A 16652-nucleotide genomic window follows, 5' to 3' on the forward strand; every position below is an offset into this window, starting at 1 on the left:
TAAATATAAATATAACTAATAATTATAATAAAACTAATCCAACCTTAAAAAAACACATTACAAGTATGTTGAGAAAACAGAATACTGTACTGGTGAAATTAGGTAGTGTTTGTAAAATATGGACAATGTTAGGGGAGTTTCAAAATTTCAATATTGTTTACCTTCATTTTTCTTTCACTCCGATGTTCTCGTTTTGCTTGCTGTCAAAACGCGAACATCGGAAAATACACGTTTCATCGAAAAATGCATGTTTTGTTCAATTGTATGATTTATGTATTTTTATCTGTTCATTCGGTAATTTGAGGCTATCAGAGAAGTGTATTTTGAAAGGTCAAACGGGATGTTTTGCGTTTCGTAGGTCGCTTTGGCTTTCATGACGCTATCGGTTTGCTAATGTCCATCATATGTAAGGAAAACGATGGCCTTGTCGTAGTAAAGCAGTCTTATATTATATGTAATTCCACTTGACGTTTGAAACTTTCACTGATCCGAACATGTAAGGTTTATTCTCCGTTTTATGATAGCTAACTGCCGTAACGTCAGACTGTAGCAGCAGCATAAGATGATGACGGATCGGAGCACCGGTTGGATTGCTCGGACATGTCCTGTCACTCTCGCCATCTTTCTACTAATTATTACTTCACATGTGGTGCAACCGACTAATGAGTTTGACCCGTATAAAGTCCTGGGGGTCAGCAGGAGAGCCAGTCAGGTAGAAATTAAGCGGGCATATAAAAACCTGGCTAGAGAATGGTGAGTAACACAAGTATGTGAGAGGCCATTAGTTTGAATTGTGGGTCTGTCATGTTCTACAAAAACCGGTGTCAATAATTACTGATCATTTACCACTGAATATGTTTCATTTGACTAAATATATGCTATAGTTTATGATGTCTTTTCTTTAGGCACCCAGACAAGAACAAGGACCCCAATGCTGCAGATATGTTTATTAAGATTTCCAAATCATACGAGGTGTGTTGAAGAAATATTATACAGGCTACACAACTGCTTGTTGTCATATCTTCTTTTCAGCTCCACTATATCGTTAAGAATACCATGAGTATAAAAACACTCTCCTTTCACTTCTGTTTTTACTCACAGATCCTGTCAAATGAGGAGCGACGGTCCAACTTTGACCGCTATGGGCAGATGGATGAAAATCAGCCTTTCGGACAGTCACAACATCATGGGTTCCGCCACTTTGACCACAGCTTCTACTTTGATGATTCTTTTTTCCATTTTCCCAGGTATTGTAGTTTTTGTTGTTGTTAATAATGCAAAGGAGATGGGTGCAGCTACAGAGTAGAATCTAACCCCCAAATAACCAAAAAACTATCTAAAAATATATAAACTTATCAACCTAAAAATTATTATTCCAAAAAAATGGGCTCTTACTTTACTAAGATAAGATGGGAGGGAGCATGTGTAAAGATCAAAGTTAGTACACTCCTGCAAACTCCTTATAATGCGCATGCATGTGCAGATTCTTGATTTTGCAGAGCTTCTTGTTGGCAAACCCTAACAAAAACACTTCTGTCTGGTTCCAGGTCCAGAGACTTTGCAGACAGCAAGTATATGCTGCACCATGCTCAGTTTAACAACGACATTCTCCCAGACAGCTACAAGAGGCCGTACCTGATCAAAGTGACTTCTGAATGGTGCTTTGCCTGCATCCACATCGAGCCAGTGTGGAAGGAGACGGTGCTAGAGCTGGAAGCTTTGGGTATGGCTTTGAGTATTTAAAAAAAAAATGTAACAATACTCTACTCCACATGTGTCAAACTCAAGGCCTGGGTGCCAAATCTGGCCCGCCGCAGCTTTTTAAGTGGCCCTATACACTCCAAAATGCATCAGTAAATCCCTCCAGTTTTTCACAAACCTGCAAAATTCACACAAACTCAAGAGATCCCCACATTTTTTGGGGGAATTTTTGCTGCAGATTTTTCTCAAAATTGGCCAGAAACATTGAGTTTAAGTGACTGCTACCTCAGCCTTAGTCATAGTTTGTGATCGATGCGGCGATTAAGAAAAAGTCACATTTAACATCATATATTAGCGCAAATATCATAAAAATTCCTTACAAATATTTCTAAATTACCACCACAAGATCTGTGATTTTGATTGCAAAAAACCCCCAAAACACAAACAATCACAAAATCCTGTATGGACTGATTGGTGTGAAAAGATGTTCAATATTATTTAACTTTAAGAAAGACTTATTGACTGCCGACACAAACAAATATTTTAAATTGGTTTTATCAATAAATTCTCACACAACAGACCCTTTAAGAACAGTCAGATTTTCCGATATGCCCCAAAAGGAAAGTGAGTTCGACACCCCTGCTCTACGTTTAGTGCATAAACTGGTTTAGATCACTGATTACACATTCTGCCAACAGAGTAATTGGAATGTGCCTTTAATACTCTATTAAAATTGTTTTAATTGCTATAAAGCAGCGTATGTTAAACATATCAAAGCCTGCAAAGTTGTTTTGGTTTCAAATTCCTCTATCCAATAAATAAGTGGAAACTGATTTTTGCACCAACCTTAAAAATATTACTTTATGAGGCTTTGTTGATAAGGAAACAAGGCCTATTTATTTATGCGTATTAGAATATCTAAAATAAAGGAAACCTGAAAGGGGACAAGTACTTTTTCACAGGTTTCTATGTGTGAGTAAATTGGAAGCTCGACTAGTGGTGATCGTGATTAGCCTTGATAAAATAAACATATTCCTGAAGCTTCCTCTGTGAATGTATTACATGGATTTGACCGTCGAATTTTTGTGGGGTCATACTTGGATGAGCAGTTCACGTTCACATATGTCAAATTTCTACAATTTTATGCATTGACCATGTTTGTTTATTTATTTTTTACCTCATTGTATCAATGTTTATCTCAACGTTGAATCAGGCGTGGGTATCGGCATCGTGGATGTGGGTTCTGAGCGTCGTCTGGCCAACCAGCTGGGAGCTTATCGGGCTCCCTCCATCATTGGGCTGGTGAACGGTAGGATGACCTTCTTCCACCAGCATGTGGTGCGGGAGCACCTGCGACATTTTGTGGAGGATCTGCTGCCTCATAACCTGGTGGAGAGGGTAACTGCATTTTCATTTCACCTTTATAAAGGTTTCTCTGAAGTTACAGCCTGACAACTGCTTCTGCAGTTGATTCATTTTTCATGCAAATAGTCACACTAGGGATACGGTGGCATTGTCCTTTTAATTAGTATTTAGCAAACTGAGGTGTAAATACACGGCAGAGGGTCAAACACACCTAATTTCTATTGCCTGTTGTTTTCCTGTTCCCAACACTTGTCTTTCTTTTACTAACTTCTATGATGTTTTCTTACAGATCAATGACAACAACTATCAGGCTTTTCTTGACCGGTGGCATGTGGAAAATAAACCCAGTCTGCTGCTGTTTGACCAAGTTCCTGTTGTGCCTCTTCTTTATAAGGTAAAAGCATCAGGTCGACTTTAGCCATGTGAAGGTGCATTATTAACCTACATATACAGTACAGACCAAAAGTTTGGACCCACCTTCTAATATTTAATATTATACCTTAATATAATATTAAAGTATCAAAACTGACAATGGAGATCCTGAAAATATAAATATGATGCAGAAAAAGATGAAATCTTATAGGTCATGGTGTCAACTCTGATGTTCAGTTCGCTTGAATCAGGCTTGCACTAATTGAATTCAATTAGAAGGTGGGTCCAAACTTTTGGTCTGTACTGTATATCAGTATATAGCGTGAATAACTTTGCTCCTGATGTTAGCTAATTGTTCCTTTGTTAAAAATGATTTAACAGATTTATTACTATTTACGCTCTTGGTGTCTTTACAGCATCCTGTGTGCTGCAGCAATCCCAATTTTCATTAACTTTTGAGAAAGCAGTGCTGTTTATATTAAGTTGACAAAGTTACATTAAATTAGATTAAGTTGTCATGCTAAACAGAACTTAGTAAGCTATTAAGATGAGTTTAATTGTTTATTTGTCATTCATGAAAAGTAAGTCCTGAATTTAAATCACAGTGGTAAATGGTCTTAAAAAGTTTAATATTACTGATACCTAAAGAAATGGCTTAAAGAAAAAATGGAAACGTGACCACAACACTGTGGTCATTTTTATTTAGTGGTGCAAAACATTTGGCCAAAGTGTTGGACTGAAGCTGAAAAATCCTGAAATATTTTTATAAGAAGCAGAGAGTTTTGCCTATTCATGTTTTCTAACATCATTCCTTTCTGTTCCACCTTATCATCCTTCAGTTGACAGCTTTTGCCTTTAGAGACTACATTCGCTTTGGCTACGTGGATCAAGGTGCGACGCCCAACACTAAGCTGCTGCGGCAGTTCAACATCAACACCTACGCTCCCACCATGCTGCTGTTTAAGGAGGACACAGAGAAGCCTGTCGACATCATCCAGGTACAACTTGTGTTCTCTGAAGTCCAGGGCTCTTCCCTATTAAAAATGTTTTTCTTTCTTTGATTGAAATTTTGAACTCCTCTTGACGTTTGTCTCTTCCAGGCCAGGGGGATGAAGAAGCAGCTCATGGACGAGTTTGTTACGAACAACAAGTTCCTACAGGTGCCACGGCTTGTCAACCAGCAGCTTTTTGATGAGCTGTGTCCCGTTAAGCAGTTCCACCGACGGAGAAAGTAAGAAAAATTAGCAGATTGTTGTTGTCATAGTATATTTTGTAGATGGCTTGATTAAACTCCTTTTTACTATCAAAACATTTTCTGCCCCTTCTACACTTCTTCTCTACATACAAATTATGTTTGGGTGAGACAGAAAGGAAAACTCTAAAATAATTTTAAAAATCATTATTGTGTCCATCAGTTTTCAAGCCTTTTCACAGATGTCCAGTTTATTTTAGATGTCTTAGAATAGTTTTCCTGCCAGAAAGTGACCCTCTACTATAATGTATAATTGTGGTTTCTAGTAGGGGTTGAACGACTACATATTTTTTAAGGTCGACTACATCATGATAATAGTCGAGTCGATGTCGACTAGTCGCGGTGACGTCATAGTGACGTAAGCGTAAAAACCCTTCACAACTACTTGGAGGCTTTATTAGCTATTTTCACGGCAAATATTGACCCCCCCCCCCCCTACACACACACACGCACACGCGCACACACACACACACACACACACACACGCACACTCCCCTTCTCCTGCTTTTACTAAGTCTATTATGGAGAATTAAAAGAGCAATAAACAGATCATTCTTCGTGAGCAGCGGGGAAAAGTTTGTTGCACAAAGTCGGGTCTGACTTTTTTTTTCTAAACACCGGCTGATGCTGATGATCTCTGGATAGTTACTATAGGAGTCAAATTATCACACTGACTACATGGTGCTTTTGGAACATCACAAGCCAAACTTGTTATGAACGGATCCCGTTTGGTTACAGCTGAATTCAACGAAACCACCTGCTTCTCCTCCGCCCGATGCGCGGCAGGAAGCTCTGCTGACTCAGCAGATTGAACGATTTAAGATATTTTCTAGTCAACGTCAACGTGATAAAAGTCGAGTCGATGTCGAGTTGACTAGTCGTTGTGACATCTTTGCAACGCAAGTCGCCAAGCTTTGGAGTAACGTACAGGCTTTATTACCCGTTTTCACGGAAAAATACGGCATTTACACAGAACAGCAACAAGTGGAACAACAAAACATCGGGATAGTTTATGATAAATAATAAGTTGCTGGGAAACCAACATTCAAAAGGAAACGCACATATTTTAGATGGCATTACCACAGATCTTTATTTAATCAGCAACATAACATCATAATGTATTAGTTAGATCGTCGTGACAAAGACATTCGCGAGCCGGCTAAGTGACATCCTTAGCGGGAAGGGGGCGAGTTTTAGACGGCTCGTGTTTTGTAGTTGACTGCAGCTGCAACTCCATCTCCTTTTAAAAACACTGTAAAACCACAAATATGCATCCATCTACATATAATTTAAACTAATGTATTAACTTATTTTTCTTGTGTCTTGTGACGTATACTGTACTGTCAGATCAGCACAGGCTGTCACCACCGGCAATCACATGACTGCGACTAGTCGACATGAAATGTAAAAACTCGCGAGACGTCCTAGAGTCGACTAGTCGACTAGTCGACTAATTGGTTCAACCCCTAGTTTCTAGCAGATATTCTTCCTGTATTTCTCTTCCTTTGGCTTCATTCTGTGGATCTCTGTCAGAGATACTGTTTCATAACCCAACTCTAGTTTAAACTTGTACCATGTGTTTTTTTTTGTTTTTTTCAGGTATTGTGTGCTGCTCATCACTGGTGAGGATGAAGCCTTCCTCCCAGGCAACAAGGCTTTTGTGGACTTTGCCACTGCTAACAAAAAAGACATCCTACGCTTCGCATACGTCTACCAACGTCAGCAGCAGCCTCTCTGTCAGGCGCTACTACCCAACCAGGCTGCCGCCTTCCCTCAGGTCGGTTCACGCACAAGAATCAGCAAACACCAAGGACAAGATGAACTTTTTTATTTTTTCTCCCTGCACTCCCCCACCCCCATTGACGGCACACAAAACGTCGAAGTCGTCTAGGATTCGTTGTTTCAGATTACAGACATGCGACGCGCAACGTGCTGCTCCGCTCTCGGTTTAAAGGTGCTCTCCAATAACACTGACAGGTGGTGATTCTGGAGAGGCGGAGTCAGGCGGGCAGGGTGCTGTTCCGCTCCGTGAGCAGCGGCTGGAACGGCAGCCAGGAGGACAAGTACCGGCTCCACAAGCAGCTGGAGCTGCTGCAGAAAGACCCCACCTACCTGAGCTCAGACACAACCTTACCGGAACTCAACAACGAGATGGCTCCGGTAAGTGGCAGGCAATGAGACCCGAGCGCAGTTTGGAGACAGAAAGCTGTTTCTTTTTTTTTTCTTTTTTTTTTTGCCTTGCTGTGATGTTTAATTTTTAATGGCTGCGGCGGTTTTTTCTTTTTTTTGTATGTGTTTTTGATCTTTTCTCCAGATTTTTATTATTCACTGGATGAATGCTGCGTATGATTACATCCTTCAAATATATGATGGCCTTCTCTACTCAAACTGGTAAGACGGTACTCCCTCAGGAAGCTGCAGAATGTGATGCAAAAAGAGATGAACGGTGTTTGTTGAAACAAGATCGGATGCTGCTTTAAGAACTGCGTTGGTCCTTATTTAGTCTGTCCTGTTAAAGCTGCAGTGCTCCTCTTTGAAAGTTCTACAACAACCAGTGACTGAATTGGCAATTACACCTGTCTAGGAATTTAAAAAAATCATATTTATATTTTTCCCTACTTCTAGGCGAGAGATGATGCCTATCCTGTCCTTGATCTTCTCAGCTCTCTTCATTCTTTTTGGTACTGTAATAATTCAGGCTTTCAGGTGAGTCTTGATCAAATCCAATCAGTTGAAGGAGTGTGCAGAAATCGAACCTCCTCGTTCGTGGCTAGAAGAGCTTTCACCTCTCATTCTCTCGTTTGCTGTTGTTCACAGTGAGCCAAGCGAGAGCAAACCTCAGAAACCGAAGGCAAAGGAGCAAAACGCAACTCAAACAGAGGACGATGCATCAAGCAGAGCAAATACCTCGAGGTAATGCAGTAAGTTGAAATGAGCACAAGATGGACCCAATGCATGAGATATCTTGCATATCTCGTGTGAATATCTGTTATGATGTACTGGGATTAGTAACTTCTAGTCTCAGACTAGCCCCTATAGAGCATGCCTGCATACAAATGGCTCAATTATTTGCAGCTGGTCAGTTTTACATCAGCATGTTTTTGGTTTAATTTCCACGACTGCTGATATTAGCTCTGATATCACTGTAATTTTATCTCTCTGAAGTCCGATCAATGCACGAAAGACCTCACAAGATGATTCCTATCACTCTCAGCTGGAATTCTGATTTAGCAGATCTTCACAAAACACTATTGCCACTATATTGAGGCTAGGTTTTATACACACTATTGAAATTTTATTTTTTTAACCATTTTCCAGGTTTTGATAAGTTTGGAAAAAATAAAATTGAGAAATATTTAATTTGAAAGACTTCTTTCTTCGATTTCAAGGAAAAAAAGTAGTGATTCTTAATAAATTCAGTTTTTTGTATTAGCAGGCATTTTAGTTGCATTATTTATCTTTGATTTACCACATCACTTTTTTTCTATTAATTGAGTAAATGTACATTCAAAAAAGGGAAAAACTGATCATTTCACTTCTTTCTGAACTTTAGACAACTTCAAATCCTGGTTAAGCTGAGCTTGGAAAGTGCTAATTTTGAAATGTTTATAAGCAAAATACTTAACTTTGAAAGACAAATTTACAGTTATTTCTTATTTGGCAAATACAAATAAAGTTTAAAAATTTGCTATAAAAATTGTCTGAATTAGTCCAGATGTACAAAATGTTCACCATGACTAAAATAAAATCTATGGACTTTCATAAATTTATGATTTCTACTTGGATTCATACTTTTAATTAAAAAATTGATTAGAGTTTCTATGAACTTTCTAACTAGTCAGTGATTTTTGGTTTTAACAGTAGAAAAATATGTTGTGACACAGAATTCATATTTAACATTCAGACACACAATGAGCAGAACGGTAGGAAAAATGTAAAAAAAAATTAAATCCAAAGCTCTACTCCAGCAAAGAGAGGCATCATGGAGTCACCAGGTTTCCTTGACAACCATTAGATGCGCTATACAAACCAAGTAGTGTGTTTGAGTTACATGCTAGAAACCTTTGCTTTTAGTGCTGCAGTCACAGACACAAACGTGTTGCAAAACTCCACTGGGACTTTTAATTGGAACTTTGTGCTTCGAGCTTTGAGTTTTGTTTTTCATGAACCAAAAGCTTGAGTGGTGGAGGATCTGTGATGCTGTGGGCCTGTCAAAGTACTTGGTGTCATAAACTCCATGAAATTCCAGATTAAAAATTGAATCGGGTGGAGCCGACTAAAAATGTCTCATCAATCATTGTCAACAATTATTGCTTCACACAATAATTTTGTTATTGTTTCTCCTCTTATTAAGTGTGCTCAAATTAGTTGTTAAATGTTTCTAAAAATGTTTGGGGTGAATTTTTACTTTAGTAAGAAAAAGTGGAATTATTTTTGTACACATTCCTACATATAGCACACCTGTGTCCCTTTCAACAGAGGCACCAAATATTCCTAAAGTATTGAGTTCAGGGCATCATTTTCGCTGTTGTTCTCCGGTTAACTCTCCTCTCCTCTTGTTGTTTCGCAGCCGTCCTCCAAGGAAGGACTTTGTGGAAGTGACAGAGCTAACAGACGTCACCTACATCAGTAACCTGGTAAAACTGAGACCGGGTCACATCAACGTTGTGCTGGTGCTCACCAACGCCTCCAAGAATGCTCTGCTCAGGAAGTTTGCAAAGGAGGTTTTCTCTTTCTCTGGGTGAGTCTAATAAGATGCATCAGCTGTGTTAAGAAATGGTCCAAAATTCCTGTTGTTCATCCTAAAATTGCTGTCTTACTTCAGCACTCAGACCCTCCACTTCTCCTTCCTCAACGCGGATAAGCACCACCACTGGATGCCTTCGCTCCTTCGCTCTGCCTGTCCTGCCTGGTCGAGCGAAAGCCACTCGGACGACGAGGAGTCCTCAGACTACACGGGCCACGTCCTGGCCCTCAACGGCCACAAGAAATATTTTTGTCTCTTCAGACCCGTCTTCACCGGGGACGACCCCAACGACTCATCGTCTGACTCCTCCGACTCCAAGAGGAAATCACGGTCCAGGTCCAGGTCCAGCTCCCACTCCCGCTCCCGCTCTCACTCCAGGGAAGATGGAGCCGTCCCCAAGAGAGGCTCGAGCAGGCCCACGAGCATAGAGGTCCACCACAAGCTGGACAGGCTGGGGTTGTGGATGGAGCGGCTCATGGAGGGCACCCTGCCCAGGTTGTACGTCTCATCGTGGCCTACGCTGAACGATGCCTCCAGCGCCTTCTCCGCAGAGAGCTGAGGTCAGAGAAAAGAACAGCTGCACCTTCTGTTTTGTTTTTTTTGTCCTCCAAAGAAACCTGCAGAGCAACCATGTTGTTTTCAAATAACTGTTTAAGTTCTGTGTAGCGCGGCACTGATCTGTTGGTGAGCAGCAACACCTTGTCCATATTGCTTCGTCATATTCACAGTCTGGATGAATCACAGTGCAGGAGATGTTAGCTGTGTCTAGCCCTGTCTGAAATTGGAAATTTATTTGTTTATATGTGTTTTGTTATGCCATTGTGTACCATAAGTTTTATTTATAAATCTCTGTCATAATTACATGGGATGAAAATCCTCCAGTAACATCTGTCGAAAGGATTTGGTGCAGACACACCCGGCTCAATCAGGCCCAAATACAAACACTGCTTTCATCACACTCGAATGCACTTGAACATAAACGCAAGAGCAAAGAAGAAGCAAAAAAGAACTAAATAACAACAACAACAAAAAAAAAAGTAAAAGAGTTCTGAGAAAAGCCCTTGGAGGATAATGAAAAAGCTTCCAGAGGCAAGAAAGATCTTCTGTTTACACAAACACTATTCCTTATATACAGGAGATGTACATTCAGCCTGCATGTTGGGTTATAGAGCCAGGCTTGGATATTTAATGCCCAAAACATTCAATCCAGGACCTATATGCGAGGGATGCATTTGTTGGGCTAAAATCAGATCCAGCAGCAAGAAAAATGTATGCGCCTATCTAAATATTTATTATTGCATCAAGAAGCCATCTAAATGCTGAAACTCAAGAAAATATGTCAAAAAACAACAACAACAGAGAAGCAGATTGTGGGTACAATTCAGTCTTGTCATTTCTTTTCTCTTTTTCTGCCATACAAGCTGCAGAAATGTCTATGGTAAAGAGAGTTTCATTTTTTTCATAAATACCACTTTATCTGTAGAGAAAAGGCAGATACGGTACATGTGTACACACATTTTGTGTGTACACATGTTTTCTTCATCTGACCCCAGGAGTTTGATCCTCTGCTGTCTCTTATTTATTAGATGAAGTCATTCAGTGTGTGGCATTTTTTGCATTACTTAAATTATTTAAACATGCACCAAGCCTCTGAAATGCACCTCAAGCTTCGAAGCTTTTTTTTTTTTTTTTTTTAAATGACTTTGCTTTAGAGATTGATTTTCAGCATGGGGCCTGCAGGAATAGAGTTGGGCTCAGAATTATTCATACCCCTGGCAGACTTCAAACTCCCAAAAACTTTTTATTTAGCACATGTTGAAAATTACTTAAGCCATTACTTGATCAGTGATAAAGCCTTTAATGGTTTTTCAGCAATCAAACCCTCCTTAAAAGTCATGTATCTTACAGATCCCAGTCAACGGCTGCCTCAATGCTAAGTAGTTATTACATCCAGTCAGAGGAAACCTGTTTGCCAAATGCTTCTTTAAATCTACCAGATATACTTTTCAGTTTAATCACAACTCCCCCCGACTCCCTTAATTTTTTAGCTGATGGAAATTTAAACTTTGAAACTGCTTCAAGAGATTTGAAACATCTAATAGGGATATTCGGAAATGTTCATTTAAAAACTGAAAATATTTTTTTGTCACATTTGGGAGAAGCAGTCAGAACCTATTGTTCTGTCTTTGTTTGAATTTTAACTTTTAACCTCAAATGTGTAAGCTTCAAGTAGGTAGACTCAAAAAACGCTGCTGGATAATTTTTTTCCCCCACTGCTTAAATGTTTCACTTTTCCTGATGATTAATTCCTTAACTATAATCCTTTGCTGCTCAACAAATAATATTTGCTGTACACTGAAGCCTAATCATTCTTTTCTGGTCTAACTATAGAAAATGAAAGATTACTCATTTTCAGAAAATGTTTATTTATTAAAATGTGTGCATCAATTTCTGTTTTTGCTTCTTGGAACTAATAAATATTTTTATCTACATTAACAGGGCATCGGTTGTTTTTGAGTCAGTGGTGCAAAACTGAAAACAAATCTCTGTTCATATTTTTATAACGTGGATATAGGACATTTAAATATTGTTTGTTAGCAGACAACACAAAATTTGGTATTAATCATGAATATAACTGCTGCTAAACATGTGGTGTTTACTGTTAAAGGTGTGTGCAAAACAAACAAAAACACTTTTAAGTGAATTTCTTTTATTGCGGTACAGGAGCTTCACTGAAACTTTTAGAAAAACTCAACTAATATATATATTTTTATTAGACATTTAATTATTTAAAGTAGTATGTTGTATCTTAGATCCCCAACATGAAAAAACATGAGAACGTGCTATTCAAATTAGGGAAATGTATGTTAAGCTCCATAAGTCAGGGTCCTAATGGCTCCAAAAAATAACATCTCACCTTTAAACATAAGGGAGATGAAGACCAACGCACATTTTTCAGTTTGAGATTAAGCTATTGCAACTAGATATGCTTCTGTTCTATAGATTTGTTTTTCTTTTTTAAATCATACTTTACTAAAGATGACAATAAATGTGGAGAAGACTGTATGCTAAAACAGAGTGCATCTCATCTTGTTTCTGTAAATTAACTTGTCATATAATCCAAACTCAGTGATTGCTGGGAATGTTGGACACCTTCTTGGACAGGTCATCGGGGCCAAAAGAGCGGGGCAGTAGCTCGTCCACAGTCATCTTCTCGTACGACTTATTCAGCTTTGTCAGATAAACGTCCCATTTACCCCCAAACTGTAGTTGGAAGAATACAAAGATAAAAATAAATACTTTTTCTTTTTTATCTAAACATTATATCTTTCTATCTTAGATGGTTCATTCACAACTTCATAATAATATGCCATGTTTAACTCAATTACTCAGCAGTATATGTAGTGCATGTATATATCTTTTTGTATGTTTACCCTCAAACTAGCCTGCACTGCCTGGAGATAAAAAAAACCCAAACAGGTATTGATAGTACAAAAACACATCATACCTCTCTCATGACTTGTCTGCAGCCTCCACATGGGGAGATGAACTCTTTTTCCATATCACTGAAAGATCAGAAGGCACAATTTCCTTTAAACTAGAATAAATGTATTTCCTCTGAAAATGCGGTGTGGCTGCTGTGTTCTTGATGTAAAGCAGGAACACTTGTTGAAGAGTAAAAATAAGCATCAATATTAAAAGAGAAGGGCTGCAAAGTAGCGCAGTTGGTAGAATTGTTGCCTTGCAGCAAGAGGGTCCTGTGTTCGATTCCAGGCCCGGGGTTCATTGTTCTCTCCAATTCTCTCTAGGAGTGAGTGTGTGCATGGTTGTTTGTCCTCTGTGTTGCCCTGTGACAGACTGTCCAGGGTGTACCCCACCTCTCACCTGGAACGTTAGCTGGAGATAGGCAGAGTAGGCCTACCTCTCCCGACCCTACTAGGGACCAGGGTGTACAGAAAATGGATGGATGGATGGATGGATGGATGGATTAAAAGAGAAAAAAAGAGGATATAACTATGGAAAAATGAACTCTAAGTATGTTTAGGTGTTAAGTAGTATGGAAAAATGAGATCTATGCAGTAGAGCATGCAGGTTATAGCAGAAGGCCTCAGAAGTTAATTCAGAGATGAAATATGTTTATAATGCTAACATCCAAATGCCAAGTGCCAGCAATAGTTTAAATGCTAATCTTGGCTAATATAAAGATATAAGCTTATTAGCTATGAAAACCAGATGTTACTGTGCTATGGTTGGGTAGTTTGATAGCATTAGCTAGCATACTAACAAAAGATAGATATCCTAACCCCTACACTAAAAGCAGTTTTTAAGCTATCATAAGTTTAAATGCTCAATAGGAGTGAATATTAGCTTTGTGCTAAAAGTGGTTAATACGCTAGGATCAACTAATATTCACATTTTAAGACATTAGCTAACATTAGCAACTGTGTTCAGCTAACATGAAGACCTTAATATCCTTAAGAGTTAATATTAGGTTATGTTAGCTATGTTAGCATTGACTTACTTTACTTCTTTAATATAGATAGGTATTGAATATTTGGGTAAGAAAGAGTGAAATTTCAATTTAGTTAGTCATGAATGACTAAATAAAGTCTCTGGTTTGGTCTGTTAAATTAGCGAGTTGATTGCCAACTTAAAGCCTCCTAAGGACTTTATGGACTCTCAAGTCCATAAAGTTTCCAAAGTCTTTATGGAGAGGTCTGGTGGTCGCTCATAGACGTTTTCATACATTAATAAATTTCTCTTTATTTAGAGGATATGAGTACATAAGAGCTTTCCATTATAGTCTATAGAAAATTTAACCTCTGATTACAGTGAAAGTGGTCATTAGACTTGCTATAAGTTTAAAAACATTTTCCATTGACGTTTCAGCAGAGAATTTGTATTGAACACAATGGGAGACAATGACTCAGATTTAGCTGGATAGTGTCATTGGGCAGAGAGGGCTTTTTTTCTGGGAATGTATAATTTTATTACCAAACTTGTGTGAAAGTTTTGTAGTTTGAAGTTGGGACATTTATCCTGTAACAGCAGGTTCCAGAGGTGTCACCTCATTCCCGACGTTTGAGTGGAATTAATTAATTAATTAATTAATTAATTAATTAATTAATATATTTATTTATACTTATTAACAATAAGTATTGTTTAAGCATTTTGATGTGAGAAAGGAAATGCAATGTGAAGTGACTCATGGTTTGATAAATTCCACGAGGTGCTAGTTACCTGGCGATGGCAATGGCAATGAAGTCTTTGTAACCTTCTGACACGGCCTTTGCAATAACATTTCTTTCAGCACACACTCCCAGATTGTAACATGCATTCTCCACATTGCAACCTGACAGAGGCACAAACAGACATAATGAGTGATCCTGTAAAGAGACCCACTACAGGTTAAAAGAGCTGGCTTATTTACTTATTCAGGTCTTTTCAAACATTGGCTCTCTGTGTCTTTGGACTCACAGCTGTTTGCTTGTCATTCACCTCACCACCCTTGACCCCATCCCCCCCATGTGATGAAAACAGGTGACTTGTCAAGCTTTGTGCTGTCCAGCAATGCTGACAGGACATTTGTATCCGTGTACAAGGTGAGGTTGACACAGATTGCATCTATATTGTTAAACGGTAGCATATGATTCTGTCAGATGGATTTGTGATGTCCTGTCACGTGGGAGGATTATTGATTGATAGGCTGGACTGTAATCCTTTAATCTGAATTTTCCACATAGTTAACTCTTAGGTAACAATTAACATTATTTAGCAGCATCAGCTTCAGAACAAACCTACATAAGTGCCGATTAGATTATGAATTAGGTATCTTATCCCAGAAGTCAGAACTGACTTGGCTGAGTCAGACTGCATAACACTGAACACAATGTACTTTTCAAACTCCTGAAACTCAGTCATAAGCAATGCTACTAGTTTTCTGTTTGATTCTGTTAAAATCAAATTCAACCTCTGTTCATCCTATTTTCTATTCTCAATTGTCCGCACCTACAGCTTACCTGTAAAGACACGGCCATCTCGAGTCTTGAGTGCAGCTCCCACTCTAAATTTGCTGTAGGGAGAGTAAGAAAACTCTTTGGCCTTGTGGGACTGATGGATCAGTTCATTAACTTCGTCCTGTGACAAGTGCCTGTGGTCCATCCTGCGTTCTTTATTTTGTTGGGTTGGTTTTGAGTATCTAAATGAGAATGATGTGGCTCTGCTTTAAATGTGAAAAGGACAGAGGGAAAAGGGGTGAGGGTGCAGTCATACAGCCAATCGTTTGCTCGGAAACCAACCCAACATGGCGTCATGAAGAAAAGGGGAGGCGGTTTTAATTCGTGAAAAGGGACAAAAATATTCTTGGGCGAGTCTTCTAAACTTTGATGAGTTGTTTCATGCAAATCTTCCCACTCCAGTTCTTCCTGTTCTAGTTGTGTGTTTGTGTCGTACATTTGAATAGGACTTTGCATAGGCCTTTTTTTTTTTTTTTACAGAACATAAAAAAGTATGTGAAATATTTTTGAAAGGTGCTCGTGTTCACGTGGAGCTCAATGTGAGCAAAGTGACATAAAAGGGCAAATAAACGGATACAAATGGTTTTGAGTTGTTCTGCGTTATTTTACCTTTATTATGTGCACTGAAGCCGCTGAACGTTCAATAAAAGTTGGAATAATTTACCTTTTTCATTTGTGAGAATACATCATAATATTTACAGCAAGCATCAGTCATCAAATAGGACAAAATATTTAATAAAGTATTTAACAAACTATGACTCTTACCACTACAGTGATGTACACCTTGAAGATTCATCCGAGGAGTGTCTTCTTTGGCCTGGTGGATGGTTAGCTGTTCTGGACGACCCAGTCGATCCATGAGATGTAGTTTCTCACATTAGTGTAGACGCCGGGGTAAAAAGCATAAGCACACCCGACGCCCCATGACACAATGCCTTCCAGTCTACCGTTGCAGACCAGCGGTCCTCCTGAATCTCCCTGGCAAGGGCAAATGAAGGGGACATGTTTTAGAGCTAAATCCCAGCAGTCTAACGTGATGAGATACGTTTTAATTAAAAATCTAACTTTCGTGTGTGACACAACCATCCCCAACTCTTGTGTTTTTGGGGTTTTTTTCCATTCAGAAAAAGTTTTTTTTCTAGTTATACAATCTAGACTAGGTGGGACTCATAAAATATTTGGATTTGTTGAACACCTT

General features: G+C 38.9%; 2 protein-coding genes across 2 annotated transcripts; one reads left to right on the top strand and one right to left on the bottom strand.

Annotated features, from left to right (window-relative positions):
* Positions 1–312: 312 nt before the first annotated feature.
* Positions 313–11128, top strand: LOC122833644 (dnaJ homolog subfamily C member 16-like). The gene is made up of 15 exons (XM_044121370.1): positions 313–753; positions 906–972; positions 1102–1247; positions 1548–1723; positions 2915–3099; positions 3356–3460; positions 4278–4436; positions 4539–4669; positions 6290–6467; positions 6668–6850; positions 7005–7081; positions 7316–7396; positions 7508–7603; positions 9261–9431; positions 9516–11128. The coding sequence occupies exons 1-15, from the start codon at positions 563–565 to the stop codon at positions 9994–9996; spliced, it is 2427 nt and encodes an 808-aa protein (XP_043977305.1). The 5' UTR covers positions 313–562; the 3' UTR covers positions 9997–11128.
* A 798-nt stretch (positions 11129–11926) lies between these two features.
* cdab (cytidine deaminase b) lies at positions 11927–15793 on the bottom strand. Its single transcript, XM_044121377.1, has 4 exons — positions 15458–15793; positions 14679–14790; positions 12946–13003; positions 11927–12701 (listed from the first exon to the last, which is right to left on the bottom strand). Exons 1-4 carry the CDS (start codon positions 15597–15599, stop codon positions 12564–12566), a joined length of 450 nt encoding a protein of 149 aa, XP_043977312.1. The 5' UTR covers positions 15600–15793; the 3' UTR covers positions 11927–12563.
* Positions 15794–16652: the final 859 nt, after the last annotated feature.

This window comes from Gambusia affinis, linkage group LG07 (assembly GCF_019740435.1).
Source record: "Gambusia affinis linkage group LG07, SWU_Gaff_1.0, whole genome shotgun sequence".
NCBI classification, from domain to species: Eukaryota; Metazoa; Chordata; class Actinopteri; order Cyprinodontiformes; family Poeciliidae; genus Gambusia; species Gambusia affinis.